The 15675-nt window shown below is 43.8% G+C and overlaps 1 protein-coding gene across 1 annotated transcript in view; it reads left to right on the forward strand.

The window, feature by feature from the left end:
* The first annotated feature begins 5278 nt into the window (after positions 1-5278).
* Positions 5279-15675, forward strand: part of KCTD8 (potassium channel tetramerization domain containing 8) — a 102963-nt gene continuing 92566 nt past the window's right edge. Inside the window, exon 1 of the mRNA XM_069790891.1 lies at positions 5279-6193. Coding sequence (XP_069646992.1) covers positions 5350-6193 — 844 coding nt within the window. The 5' untranslated portion in view covers positions 5279-5349. The remainder of the gene's footprint in view (positions 6194-15675) is intronic.

Consider the following 15675-nt stretch of genomic DNA (forward strand, 5'->3'; position numbering starts at 1 on the left):
TGTTCTTTTGTTTTTGCTTTGGTATTGTAGCATAGTGTAGGGAATACTCCAAACAGCTACAGTATGAAAGAGCAGGCTTTATTTTAACTTTCATAAATTACTCTGGACCCAAAGAACTCATCAGGTAAAGCTAATGCAGCTGTTGCCGTGAATAATTCAAACAAATCACTTCAGCCACAGTATGGTGGAGCTGACTTCACAGTGGTAACCTCCATAAATACTGTCAGAAAACAGATACATTAGCTATTAGTGACTGAAACTTCCAGTCCTTGGGAAGCAAAACTTGCTAAATTCTTTCTTGATTAACCTGACTGACAGAACTTCTCCCCAAACCTTTTCTTCCTGAGATTGCATCATTGAAACTTTAATAAGTTCTTGCTATGTTTCAAATGCAACTTAAATTGGAGCAATGAATTACTACAGACTGTAAAGAAGAAAGTTCCCACATTCTCAGAATCAAGCGTGCAGACTAATTTCTTCTGATTTCAGTCCCAGCAGTACAACTAAATAATCTATAATACTAATCTAAATGTATGCAATGTTGTTTAGGTCCTGAATGTACAAATTCCCACAGCACTAACTTTACATGTATGAGTGCTTCCCTTTAACTCTGAGAATTAATTACATAAATAAAAACATTCGCTCTAAATTCTTGTAGGACAGAGTCCCAATCATTTTAGAATAAGGCAACGTTACAAATAAGTACCTTTAAGGTTTAATAAAGATGAATTTAGGGACTAGAAGGAAAATGTGGTATGGAGAAGAGCTAATAAGGAACAAACGTAACATATATATTGAAATGATGACTGTTAGGTGGATGGAAAAATTGACAAGCTCAGAGTCTTTAGAAAAGCCATGTCTTTGGAATGACGCTTTGTTGCCAACAGAGAATAAGATGTAAAGGAACAAGTAAGAGCTAAGAATTCTCAACAGGAAAATATTAATAATGGGGAAAATAACAGAAATGACAACCAAAAGGAGGAGAGAATCATGAAGGTGGCCAAGACTTTCAGGGCTTACTGATCCAGAGCACACCAGTGTTACAAGTATGATTCTGATGGCAGTTTGTCACACTCTTGTCTACAATTTTAGTGTCATTTTTTGGGCTGATGACTTTTTGAAAGACAACATAAGCATCTTAAAGCTTATTAGGTCATTTCTGTAATTGTTGCAGACCTGCTCATAGTAATCATCTGGAACTTTTTCTGCATGATGAACTACTCTTCCTGCCTGATCCTGCAGTTCAGGACAAAGGAACAATACCCTTTGACTTCACTGGAAACTGCCAGATGAATCTTTTCCTTGCTAAAAAAATCCACCTAATTTATTCATTTGCCAGGATTACAGAATTTTCATAATTCTCTCTCTAAGAACCTCCAATTAAGTGTCCAATTTCAGTGTTTGTTCCTCTCCTACATGTTATCCTCTACTTTGTTGTTCATTTTCAGTAGAGAAATAAGATGTATTTTACAATTTAATTTGAAAACTGGTTATGTATCCTTCATTTCATGTTCTCCAATGACATTAAGAAATAAGACTGTAATGGCAGGAATCACTTTGGATTGTATTAGTGAACACTTTTTTTTTTTAAATAATGCTGAAGGGTGTCTTTAAAACAAGTCTCCTGTGAAGGAAGTGCTCACTTCCACGTCTCTCCTTCTCAGAAACCCTAAATGTTTTATTTAACTGTTTTTACCAAGTACAATTTCACAAGAGATTACTGAAACATTTTTAAAATGTAAAAATGTTACCTTTTGCTGGGTGTATCCATTCAAAACCTGACTGAGCGATAGGCTGAGTAAATGTATTCATTCCTGACATCCTAATTTCCATTTCAGAATTGGACAGTCTGAGCAGCAGTAAATGCGTACTTTTATCTACATGAATTTTTCATAAGGATGACCTGGTTGATCTACAAGATGTGGTCCGGCTGATCTTCCTGACCATCCTTTCTGTTGTTTCCCCCTCTCTCAACATGATCCTCTCAGGTAATTCTAGATTTATCATGTAGCCTGGTCAAACCAGCACACTGACTGACTCCAGGGCAGGAAGGACTACAGCGAAAAGAAGTTTTTTTGCTGAGGAACATGTCTTGCCTGTGCCCCTCCAGGCTGCTTTCCAAGGAGGAGTTGTTGCCTGCTGCTTGCACCAGTGTGCCTACCTAAAGGAATCTCCAAAAGAAATTCTACCGTATATGAAGTCTTCAGCCCTATCTCAAAACACTCCCACAGATAAGGAAATGGATCGTGGCAGATTTTCACCTGCATTTTTTTCCTCTGCTTTAAGCATTAGAAATCCTCACATATCTGAAGCTTAAGGATATTTACTTATGTACTTGCAGATTTACTTGTTCCCATTGTACTGGCCTTACACTTCACTCAAATGGCACTGCAGGACGCTGTTGCGCTGCACATAATATAAGCGTGTAAGATGATGCTTCTTACCCCATAGAGCACAAATATGTTCTCTCTGCCCGTTCTCATGAAAAATTACCTCTGGAGTTTATATGAGCTTTTTTCATGAACTCAAAGACATTGTGGGGCCTAGCATATACCTGTTCACAGAGGAAACCACAAGCTGACCAAATAACAGGCAGCATACAGGAGCTTAATGCAGAAGTGACTGCAAGCATTTGGTATAAGGATTTTTCAAGTGTGTCAGGCAATGACTGTTGAGCCTAGAAAGAGTGAAGCACTGATTCTCCCTTCTTTTCCTGATAATCCTGAGAAGAAATTTCTTCTTTCCCTGAGTAATACGTTAACATTTATTTTACGCATGACTTCCATGCGACTGCCAAACTTGGGCAATCCTATGTGGTAAATGTTCTCATTCTAACATTTGTCAAGCTACGTATCCTGAGATTACATACCCTTACAAACACAAGTCACTAGGGAGAAGGTTTAAGATACGGTTCAGCTGCGGCTATGGGCTTCTGGAGATGAGAAAGAAATGCATTTGTCCCCTTGCTAATGGCACCACACTGGGTATAGCAATAGCTCAGTGCTGCTCATAAGTGTGATGCTGCAGTGGCACATCTATGCAGTGCTCTGGCATGAGTTGTCTTAGACATGGGCAAACGATTATTCCATATTACACAGAAGAGGGTGGACATGAAATCTGTCCACTTAGAAATCAGCAGAAACATTTCAACTGGGTCCTCAGGAGAAACAATGTCCCCTACAGGCAAGAACAAGACAATGAAAACTGTCTCCTCTCTTGTTTTAAGGATTTGAACCTAAAGAAACATAAGACAGAACGGTCAGTAAACAACGATTCCCTGCTTTCTTGTTGCTCAGCAGTTTGAATGATCTTTCTGACCTTTAAGGGCATTTCAAACAAAATAACCAAGGAAAGAGAGATATTTTTACTTAGTTTCTTACAGTCACCCCCCTTTTCAAAACTATTAATCAGTTTCAGTAAGTGGTCAAGAAGGGGCACTGCAGAAATCTTTCCTGCACATTTGTTCTCTGTTACAAGCCCTCTCACTTCCACGTATCTCTTATGTTTGAAGCATAACATACGTCCTTTTCTAGGAGTCTTTGCTCTGTCTTTCCAACAGTCCCCACCCAATGGGTGGGTGGCAGATGTGCCTGCCCTAGCATTAGCCATGTAAAAGCTAGGACTTCTCTCCAAACAGAGATTTAGGGTTTGTCTATAGCAAATGGAGGGAGGAAGGTAGCACCGCAGACCGATTCATCCCACCTTGAAAGAGGTATGTAAGATGCGTGGGATGAAGTGCTGTACAGATGTCTACGTTACTGCTTTAAAAGTGAGAAGTCTACATGAGTAGTTTAAAGAACGTGACTAAGCTTTAGATGACTGGTCGTCTCGATCGCCGCACACTAGTGAGGAGGTAATCTGCCTGCAAACTGGCGACTTTTACCCCCACGGCCTGAAGTGCCCCTTCTTTAAATGAAGAACAAGTTGGGCTCCTGCCTCTATGTGGCACAACTGAGGGTTGAAACCTTAACCTTTAAAGGATTATAAAAACCAAAGCTAAAGTGTTCCCACGCATGAACCACCCAGCACAACAGAGTCACACTTAGATCTGGCACTGGTAGTCAGAGAAATGCAGTCAGGTTTAGGCCTCAGTTTTTACTGGCAAGAGCAATCGTACATCTCTCATCCAACACATGGGCACAAGTCTGTGCTCTAACACATTCCAGCAGCACAGCCTGAAAGTACATGCATGAGAAATCTGGATGCAGGTGAGTTGTGGCTCCGGCTAAAACCAAATAAATAAAAATTAAAGAATCTACTGCTTAAATAGAGTACAAATTTAGTTGCTTCACAGCCAAGAATCCAGACGCTAACGTGTTCCAAATCAAACTCCGTTTCTGGCATCTGGATCCTAATGACAGCTGACTTTCTTTTCTGCTCTGAATCACCCCCATTCGATTGTCAAGCTAGAAAGCACATTAAGCTCCTCTGAAAATCAAGATCCCAGTCTGCTGTGCCCCAGCAAAGCAGCAGGACATCAAATACAGCATTTGTGTCCCACCAGGGCCCGTTAGATTTGTACCAGGAGCGCAGCTGAACACCGGTTTCATTTGCGCCCTCAATTAAATCCCCCCCTTCCCTCATGGCAAAGGCATGCTGATATAGGGAAGATGGTGAAAAACGCTGTCACATGCATCCTGCTGGATGCTACTTTTGGAAGGACGACCATCATTCTAGCGCTCTGCAAGTGCCGACCGGAGCGACAGTGTGAGGGAGGCAGAGAGGTTTGGGGGAGGCTGGGAGGGCTTTTCTTTTTTGGGGGGGAGGGGGGGGAATCCAAAGCGAACCAAAAAAGCCACCTAGCCGAGGCGAGGGGAGGAGCCGGGGTAGGGGCTTGGCTCTTCCCTGGGCCGAGCCTGGCAGCGCGGCAGCGCTTTGCCAGGTGGCAGCCGGCTCCGGCGGCCGCTCGGCCTTGAGGGCCAGCGCGGCCGCCGACCCCCGCGCCCCCCGCCGCCGGCGGGCGGAGCCTCTGCGGCCGGGCGAGGCGAGGCGGGGCAGGGGCAGGGGCAGGGGCAGCGCTCCGGCCGGGCCGGGTCGGGTCGGGTCGGGTCTGGCCGGGCCGGGCCAGCCCCCAGCCCGTCCCGCCGCCGGGGCAGCGAGGGGGCGGCGCGGGGCAGGTGAGGGCCGGCGGCGCGGGGCCGTGCCGCCCGCTGCCGTGCCGGCGGGCGGCGGGAGCAGCGGCTCCGTCCAGGCGCTTCCGGGCGCGCCGGGGAAGAAAGGAGGAGGAGGAGGAGGAGGAGGAGGAGGAGAAGAAGGGGAGGGGTGGGGTGGGTGGAGGGGAGGGAGGGAGGGAGGCCGCCTTTTTTAGGAGGGAGACCCTCCTTCGCGGCCGCCCGCCCGCTCGCAGCCATGGCTTTGAAGGAGGCGGGCGGCAGCATCCTGCCCATCAGCGACATGGTGTCGGGGCCGTCGGGCTCGCCGTTCCCCGAGGTGGTGGAGCTGAACGTGGGGGGCCAGGTGTACGTGACGAGGCACTCCACGCTGCTCAGCGTCCCGGACAGCACGCTGGCCACCATGTTCTCCCCTTGCCGGGGCGGCCCGGCGGCGGCCCGCCAGCTGCCCAGGGACAGCCGGGCGCGCTTCTTCATCGACCGCGACGGCTTCCTCTTCAGGTACGTGCTGGATTACCTGCGGGACAAGCAGCTGGCGCTGCCCGAGCACTTCCCCGAGAAGGAGCGGCTCCTGCGGGAGGCCGAGTACTTCCAGCTGGGCGACCTGGTGAAGCTGCTGTCGCCCAAGGTCACCAAGCAGAGCTCGCTCAACGACGAGGGCTGCCAGAGCGACCTGGAGGACAGCAACTCGCAGGGCAGCAGCGACCGGCTGCAGCGGGCGGCGCTGGACAAGCGCTCGGGCTTCCTCACCGTGGGCTACCGCGGCTCCTACACCACGGTGCGGGACAACCAGGCGGACGCCAAGTTCCGCCGCGTCGCCCGCATCATGGTGTGCGGCAGGATCGCCCTGGCCAAGGAGGTCTTCGGGGAGACCCTCAACGAGAGCCGCGACCCCGACCGCCCCCCCGAGAAGTACACCTCCCGCTTCTACCTCAAGTTCACCTACCTGGAGCAAGCCTTCGACCGGCTCTCCGAGGCGGGCTTCCACATGGTGGCTTGCAACTCCACCGGCACCGCCGCCTTCATCAACCAGTACAGGGACGACAAGATCTGGAGCAGCTACACCGAGTACATCTTCTTCAGTAAGTGCTGCCCGCGCCCCTGCCGCCCCCCCATCCCCGGGGCGGGGAGGGGGGGCGCATGGCGAGGCGCAGTTAAAAGTACATCTATGTGTATCCCCCGTTCTCCCCCCGCGAACCCTCGCTGTCCCAAAGCAACATGTAGCTCGAGAGAAATTGGGGCTGCGCCCTTTCCCGTCTCATTCGGCGCTGTCAGCGCCACGGTTCAAATTTTATTTTGTGCATTGGGGGGGGGGGGGGGGGGGGAGCCGGCACAGGGCTGCCTAATGCTCCGTCCGGAGCGCGGCGAGGGAGCAGCTCCCCCCGCTCCTTGGAGCAATCGGGGCTGCTCCCACCTTTTGGTGCGAGGACCTGCCCGCCCCCCCCCCGCACCGCCTGCCCCGTGTCGGGGTCTCCCAGGGGGGCGTCGCGCCGGCGCCGGAGCAGGGGGCTGCGGCGGTGGGTCCCAGCCCCGCTGGCCGGGCGGGGGGGTGCGGGCACGGCGCGGGCTCCGCCGCGGAGGCTTGCGGCGCTCCCTCGCAGCGAGGCGGTGCGGAGATTGCAAGAGCGGAGCCCCGAGCGAGGAAGGGTTTTAATATTTTATCGCTGCGTTTCCTTCCCAAGTGAGCGCACTGCGCCTGGGCACGGCCTCCGGCAGGGAAGGGGCAGCGAGAGCGCAGCCAACATCCCGAGGAGCAAGAAAGAGTCTGGCTCGAGATGGAGGAAAAAAAAAAAGAAAAAAAGAAAATAAACCACTCCGTAGCCAGTGCACGGCTCCTAAGCAACTTCACTAGTTGGCTGTGGGTAGCCTCAAAGGTTCCAGGTCACTCGCAAATAGAAAAATTGAGTGATGACGAATGAGTTCCAATCTAGCAAAGTACGTAGTGCTATGTAGGGCACTGGCTGGGCAGTGGTTTCGGGTAATGAAACTACAGCTGGATGGAGAACACCGGCCCCTGGCAGAGATTTGTCTTTGGAAGGCAGAGGCAGCCTTAAACGTTACAGATGCGTTTGAGAGTCGGGTTAGCCTGTGGAAGAGAGAGGTGTTCTCCATTCACTTCTTTCTTCTTCTGCCTCTGCTGCGTGGTCTCGCGCTCCCTGAGCGCAGGGGTGATGCTTTGGTAGAGCATCTGCCTGTCTCTGTGGGGAGGTGGGAGATGCAGCCTCTAACTAACTTCACCAATAGGGCAGCTAAACAGAAGCAACCTGTTTTGCATTCAAAACTGGACCTGGGCATGGTATTTCAGAGAGGAGGGAAATGTGAATGGTTTTCTGCTCGGAGGAGAAATTCATTAAATAGTTTACATTGCTGGATACTATACAGGTGGTGATCACCCTTTGCTGAGCAGACTTAAGTACTTCAATCTTCAAGACTACATTAAAACAGTTTTTGAAGATTCATTGCATAATCTATCGCCAGTCGTGTTTCATTACGATATGTAAAAACTGAGCTGCAGAGCTTTACATTCTTCTGGGTGGACTTTTGTCAAGTATTTTACATGATTATTAAATCTCCTTTCTGAGAAAAATGGACGGACTGATTTTCTCAATAGTAGAAATTCCTTATTGTTATTATCAAGACTATGAAGTACTCTATTCTGCTTGCTTGGAACTAGATTTGTAGGTGCATAATTTTTGTGTGTGTTTGTGATGCTCTTACTGTTTTGGGTTATTTTTTTGTCTGTGTGTTATGATGAGGTTGCTGTACAGAACAGGGCTCTAATTCAAATCAGTGTTCCAAATTAATCCCTGGTGCAATACCACTGATTTACATGGAGTCATGCCAGGGATGAATTGGATGTTGTACATCATGATTTTTGTTTTAATTTTTAGTCTTCAAGCTTACAATGTTGTAAAGAGTAAAACAGTTAATTACTTAAATTTTCAGTTAACTGTATCAATTTATGGTCTTGCTTAATGTTTTTAGGTGTGTTTGGTTTTTTTTGACTTCTGAGTGCAAAAAATGGCTGAGATAAAAGTAGGCTGAAAAGATGAAAAATGATACGCATTTAGCAACTTTTCTGTTTAACAATTTTATACATTTTTTGCATGGTTAGATAGATTTTTCTGAAATATAGCAACATGGAGACAAAAGTTAAAAAAATCACCAAAATGGGAAAAGAAACAAGCAAGGCGCAATGCCTGAAGTAATGCTTTAGTTTTGAGTGTTTGTCTTTTTTTTTTAACTGACTAAATGTCCAATTGCTGGAGACTGTTGGTAAAACAATACTTTATTAAATGCCCTGGATGGATTGGGTGCTTGCCGTTGCTTTGCCAGACTGCTGCACAAGAATCCATTGAAGGGAGAGCAAACCTTGGAAGCCTTAGTGCTCTGCACCAGGGGTGAGAAGAGTGGTCAGGGCTACTGGCTGTAGGCTCTCCAACAGCATTATCCAGGATCGTATTCCTTCCTCACTCATAAAAAGAGCTTAATACACAGAGAAGAGCAGTCACTTTTTGATTTGTTCCTTGCCACATGTCCCCATGAACCCCAGAAAGGAGGCAGTTTTGGTTGGGAGGTTGCTGATTTCAAGAGCTCTCATGGGGAATGTCCAACCTTGGACTGTGCCTCACAGACAAAAATATCGTGACAAAAAAGCTTTGGGGAGCCTATTCCGATTTTGGCTGGTGCCTGAGAGTTAATTTGGTGCTAGCAGAGAAGAAACCTAGTTTTATGTTCCACTGGAAAAACCCCTAGTTTCATTTGCATTTATTATTCACAGCATGAGGATCTGCAACCAGCAACTGTATTAGTTGTTGTTCTGTAATTCTATAGCAGCCACACAAACTTCTCTTTCACCGTTTCTCCTGAGGACTTGTGGACAAATCTGTTTTCTAGTAATGGTAAATGGCAAAGTGATTAGAAAAATCTATGAGGATATATACATTCTACCCATTTCCTTAGACCATGAGTAGCTGAATGAGTTTCTCACTGAGAGCTACTAAGGAATGTTTGAAGGCCAAAGGTTTCATTTATGGTTTGTGGAACAGATTTCAGGTCTGTTTCTAGTATCTCTCAAAACTTTGGTAGGTATTTTGATTGAAATGACCATCTATCACTTTTTTTAAAAAATGGAAAATACTTCATATTCTTAAACATTCTGGCAGATGAAATTCACCTTGGATACTACATATATATTTAATTAATTTATGAATTCCTTAATATCTAGGGATGGATTGGTTGTTGTAGACTAATTCTGTCTGAAGAACCAGAGGCTGTTTGAAACTGGTTACCAGGAAATAATGCTTCAGCCTTTGGCAACATGTCCTGACAAGTACAGAGACAGGCTTCCCTTCTTAGTATGCATAATTCTTATAAAAAACATTAGGTTCTTTGACCCCAGTGGTGTGCAAGCTATCATGTATGCAATGACAGCTTCATTTCTCTACACAATTACTATGCAGCCATAATTTAACTTGCAGCTTGCATTGGTGGCTTAGTTCTGAAAAGTGTTCACAGATCTGTTCCATGTGTCCATTACAAATCCTGTCTCTTAATGGTCAATAAAAGGAGTAAATTTTTATGTGATAGTGAAAAGGATCTACCAGATTGTATCACAGACTTTGCGTGGGTTTGTTTGTTTGTTTGTTCCCCCCGCCCCTTATAGCTTGGCTTTATGCTCTTGAAGCTCTCACCTTAGTGCACTTGAGGATGACTTGGGTCAGTTAACACGACATGAAATGCATATGCAGTTTGGGAAGGAGGCCCAAACTCTTCTGCTGCTCAGTTTCCAGCTGCCATAGAGGACCACTGATTAATTACCTGTTGGTGTGCAATAGGTGATGGCCTTCACAAAAGTTGCTTCTAGCTGGAGACAGGAGACCAGAAGCCAGGAGACCTTGCTTCACATGGCTGCAGGCAATGTAACCTACCTTCTGTTAGCTGGTGTCTTTGTGAGGAAAGGGTGTGATTTACATTTTCAAGCTTTTGTTTTTTTTCTGTGGTTCCCTATGTCTCTCAGTACTGCTGTGTAATGCAGGATTGCCTGTGCATGCTATTACTATTTTTTTCTTCTGTAGAATCTAATTGGTCTTAATGGATTTTACATTTAACATCTGCTACAAAATCTGACTTATGGGTGTTGAGAGCATGGTGCTCAGCTGGAAGCTCTGTGTGCTGAACTGACAAGTTTCTTGTAAGAAGAATGCAGTAATATTTCATGAAAAAACTTTGATGTGTATTCTATTTTGACGCTCCTGTTTCACATGCGACAATTTCTGTTTCCTTGTTTCGTGTTTTTGTTTGTAACAGGTGACATTTGCATGAATTTATGGTGCTTATTTTCCACTTGATGTCACAGCACTCTGAGATTATATTGGTTGCTGTGGAAATTGTCATAAACAAGTGATAATAATTTTGTAATCAGTGGGGAATAAGCAGTTGGAAGCAATGAACTTTTAGGGAACAAGAGGGTATTTTGAAAAACCAAAACAACCCGATCCCCCTAAAAACTTAAACAAAAGCTTACCACCAACCCCCCCCAAAACCCTACTCACAACAACAATAACAAAACCCAACAAGCATTGTTTGTGGTTTTGCAATAAAAAGGAGAAGAAAACAGAAGGTGACACTTCAAACATGGGAAACAAACATGTATGTAAAATACTTTGAGTTGCTCTGTGAATGCCAAATCCAGTTAAACATCCCACTGGGATAGCGAGGGGAGGGTGGGTCGGCAGATAACCCTAAACTGCTCTTTTGAGGGCAGAGTAGTATGAAAGCCAACCTGCATGTGGTTTCTGTGACCATGCCAAGCTGCTCTCCATCCATCACTGCTTATTTGCTGGAGTTTTTGCTACGTGGAGTGTGTCTGTGCTATTTTTTTATATGGAACAAATATATCTGAAACGTGCTAGGCTGAGGAGAGAAACGAGACCAAGACGAAAGTAAAACAAGGGTATTGCTTCTCTGTGGTACATTAAGGTAAAGCTGGACAATTTACTTTGAGCCTGAACCAGAGCCTCAAAGATTAGAGTACAAATTTTTGGTGCTACAGGCAGACATGAAGGTTTAAATCAGTATTGCAAGAACAGTGTAGAAAAGCTTGAGATTTCTGACAGTATCAAGATCTAGGAATGTTGTTTCTGGTAGGACCATTGAGCAAAGCCCTTTAAAAAGAGATTCTGTAGGCAGTCCAGTGACTTTGGAAAACTGACATGAAACTTCAGGATATTCTGCCTTATGATTCCAGCTCAACTCTACTACAGTTTAAAAATAAATAAATAAAAGACTACTCTTTATCTTGTCATTCTTCCAAAATATGTGTCCCTGAATGTAAAGGGATGAATCAAAGTGTACAGTCATAAATTACTAATATGAGAATATCTTTCTTATGCCACCACTTGACATAACGTGATAATCTAGACTACTGAAACTGGTATTCTGATTTGAGTCATCATTTCAACCAAGAGACTCTATCTGAGAATGATTTTAAAATATGAGATTAAAAGAAGTTGGAAAAATTCAGCTTTTTAATAAATAAATAATGAAAACAACCCGTGTTCCTCTACAGCTGGTGTGAAGACACTGCTGCAGTGAAAAACTATGCCAGGAAGCTTTTGATTTTTCTTACGCTTCAATAGAAATACACAAGACTCAGTACAATGATTTGTGATCAGATTTTAATCATTATATCCAGTTTCTGGTCTTATTACAATAAAATCATATTTTTAAGTACTGTAGAGCCCCTTTAATATTTGGAGCTGAGGATTGAAACTGTTGTGCAGTATTTTCAAAGTAAAATTAGAGATGAACTGAGAAAATCAACTATCCTCGATATTATATACCAGGATCAATACTAGATAAGCAATAAGACCTTGATACAAGCAGCTGTTATTTCTGATGTTGGAAGTGGAAACACATGGGTTTTGATATTATCCCATACTTGTACTTCTTGTGGATTACTTGGGAACAAAGTGACAGTGTTGGAGAAGCTGACTTTGCTAGATCTGTAATATTTTGCAGGAAAACTGCTTTGTGGTGTCAGATCACTTCATACATTTTCAAGGATTTATGTTAGTAGCTGCAGGTAAATGTTTACTTTTCCACAGTAGGGTAAGCAAATCGTATTTTATTTTTTCTTTATTGTCAACATGAACTTCTAGTTATCTGCTGTTCAAGTGCAGAATTTATGTGTACAAAAGTTTTCCATATAATATTGTTCCAGGCACATGATTTAAAATTAAAATATTACTGCTAATAAAATACATTTTGCAATATATTTGCTTTCTCAGTATGATATGGCTGGTATTTCACTGCTGGTTTTCTCCTTTGCAGCAAATACCACATTTATCATACTGTGATGAGAATTTGTGTGGCGAACAAAATTCACTAAGCACTGCACCAAGAGGGAGTTCATCGATCTCACATTATCCTCTTTCTGCCACAGTTCCACATTTAAACATAGGTCTCCAGAAATGAAAAGCTGCTCAGACAGCTCTCACAGATGTCAAAAGTAGTATGCTACTGGCATGAGGAGAGAAGTGGCAGAAGGAAAGACCCTCTTCTTGGTCCTGCTGAACATCAGCATGGCCTGAACAAAGCAACCAGAAGCAACTGGTGTGTTATCAATTTAAGGGCGAGCTCTTTGGTGAGCCAGATACTTAGATGGGCAAAGAAGGAAAGTGTGTAAAATGGTGTGTATCTCTGTGTCATGCTTCTGGGGTCCTGGGCTGCTCGAGACTGGTGTGGTGCCCAGTGTAGCTCACAGCCAGCTTAGCATTGCCCTATGGTGTCTCAGCAGCTAGGCAGATCCTGGGTGTCACTGCAGGGAAAGTGAATAGCACAGCGATGCTCTGGGTTTTCCCTCTGATTTTCTATCTCCAGTTTTGAATTGCTTTACTGCTAGAGTCATGGAAGAAGTCTGCTACAGAGTTAAATCGGCCAAGGTCATGTCTGCAGGGCTTTTCTGTGCCACAGACTGATTATTTGGTTGGTGGGTATTTGACTTGGTATAACTGTTGAAAAAAGCTGGAGTCACTATACCAGCTAACATCATAAGAGGCCAGCAGATGTTATTTTTATATCCAAGGATTATTTTATTTCATTTCTGCTTACAAGATCTTTATTTCTTGAAGCAGGTAGGGTACTAATGGCACTCAAATCATGGGTCTTTTATAAACTGAGCCACTGGAAGTCCAGTGGAAAATCCTTAAAAAAATTACTAGGTAAATTTCGTTTTGCTTTAGCAAATCAAATGCTTTGTGATGGATTTCCTGGGGAGGTTGTTCACTCCAGCTTGATAAAACTGCATGTTCTTTTTGAGAAGAGGTAACTTATACTCTACTTTAAAATTCATACATTGACTAAATGTTAGGAGAAAAAAGTGCTATGTCTAAAATGAAATTATCATTCTCAGTAGAGTTTAGGTACTTTTTCTTTAAATGTTTTGTATGATTTTTATTTTTTATTTTTAAACCAGTAATGGCCATTGCACATTTAGCTTTTGCCTCATATAAATTCAGGATTATTCAGTGAATTTATTCCTTTCCTTTTTTTCTTTAACCTAAATGGGATTAATTGTATAAATAGGGACTGACAGTGTATGAAACTAACACTCAAGTCCCATTGACAGCTGAAAGATAGACCTTCACTGGGACTGAAGTAGCAAATAGTCTTGGTCTAGTCTTTCACATAAAAGTGAAATTCAAATTACATGAGTGATTATTTGGTTTCCTAACTGTTTCTAGTACACATAGTCCTGGCAGGAGGTAAGCAGAGATGTTTTGTAATTTTCATGGCACTTGTAGAAACTAATGCCACTCCATTTTGGTTGCATTTTACCAGATTGTGGTAACAAAACTTGTCATGTTTGTTACATTTTGACAGTTTAGCTTCAGAAGACATATTTAAATTAAAGAGTGCATCTTTCTGCAAGGTGTCACTCCATTTATATCATTGCATCTCTAAATATTTTCAGGACTTTGCCACACATATGTAAAAATCACAGTGGTGTTAATGAGAGTTTCATGTTCTAGCAACAAGATGAATACAATGCTTTAAAAACGTTTATGCAAATATTATTTCTTCTTTATGGAATGACTTCTATGTTGATACTGTCTTTCCAAAGTTGCTTAAAACAGGATTCAAAGATAGGGAACAGCATGTTTACCCATCCTTTGTCCTATGGGGTCTGCCTGGCCATAAGCAGCGTCAGGACTGTTATCAGTTAGACCTGGTGCGATGATTCCTTCATCAACATTTTGCAGATAAGAGTAGCTGGATCAAACTTTAGTTGTTCTTTTTCTCATTGCTCCCTCTATGGCTGAACCCTATGACAGGGGCTCTGAGCAAAGGAGGTGCAGAGACAGGGGCCGCTGCCTCCCGGGAACTGCCACTGCCTCTAGGTGGCTGCCACCACCTCTGGCTGCGTGCATGTCAGGTTTGCTTTGTACTGCTCGGGTCATGTACCCTGTGCCTGACCTGTTTTCTGTTCCAGTGACATGCACTTAGTGAATAACAAAAACTAGAGTGGCTTACAGAATAAAAAATAGTAGTACTTCCTTTTGATGACACTTTAAAAAAAACCCAACCTGTGAATAATTCAATCCAGAGACAACTCAATCACAAGTGCAGGTACTCACAGCAACAATAACTAATGTGTTGAAGTAGATATGCTGTACATCTCTTTGGGAGGAGAAGGAGTCAGCTGAGAAACTGAACAGAGAAATCAATACCATCATTAAATTTTATTAATGAAATTAAATATTCCAGGTCTTCACTTAGCATACATTCAGTTGTATTATCATTAATATGATGATAATTGTATTAATACAATACTTATACACTACAATAGTTAATACAATTAATACAATACAATACATTAATAAACAAGAGAAGTTCTCTTTGCATTAACAGAAAGATATGGTTCAGAAATGAAATCAGTTAGTATATTTTTTTTTAATATAAGCAAACAACAACAACCTTCAGATGCATTTTTATCTTTTCTCTTTCTTCCTTACCAGGTTTTACCCTTTAGCAGTGTTAACAAATATTCCCAAAGAGAGATGAGTTAGTGCCCAGGGACTCTTGTCATATTTTGTTGTAAACAGTCTCCTGCAACTTAAGTTAATAGTGAAATTGTTTTATGTTTTATTGAACGTAGATGTTTAGAGGTTCTTGTAAGGATTACAACTGTGTCAGTGTATTCCACTGTGGTGGGTTGACCCTGGCTGAGTGCCAGGTGCCCACCAAAGCCGTTCTATCACTCCCCTCCTCAGCTGGACAGGAGAGAGAAAATATAACAAAAGGCTCCTGAGTTGAGATAAGAACAGGGAGAGATCACTCAGCAATTACCATCACAGCCAAAACAGACTTGACTTGGGGAAAATTATTACCAATCAAATCAGAGTAGGGTAATGAGAAATATAACCAAATCCTAAAACACCTTCCCCCCACCCCTCCTTTCTTCCCAGGCACAGCTTCACTCCCTCCCGGATTCCCTACCTCCTCACCCAAGCAGCACAGGGTGACAGGGCATGGGGGTTGTGGTCAGTTCATCACACAT

Source organism: Haliaeetus albicilla, chromosome 1 (genome assembly GCF_947461875.1).
Source record: "Haliaeetus albicilla chromosome 1, bHalAlb1.1, whole genome shotgun sequence".
NCBI classification, from domain to species: Eukaryota; Metazoa; Chordata; class Aves; order Accipitriformes; family Accipitridae; genus Haliaeetus; species Haliaeetus albicilla.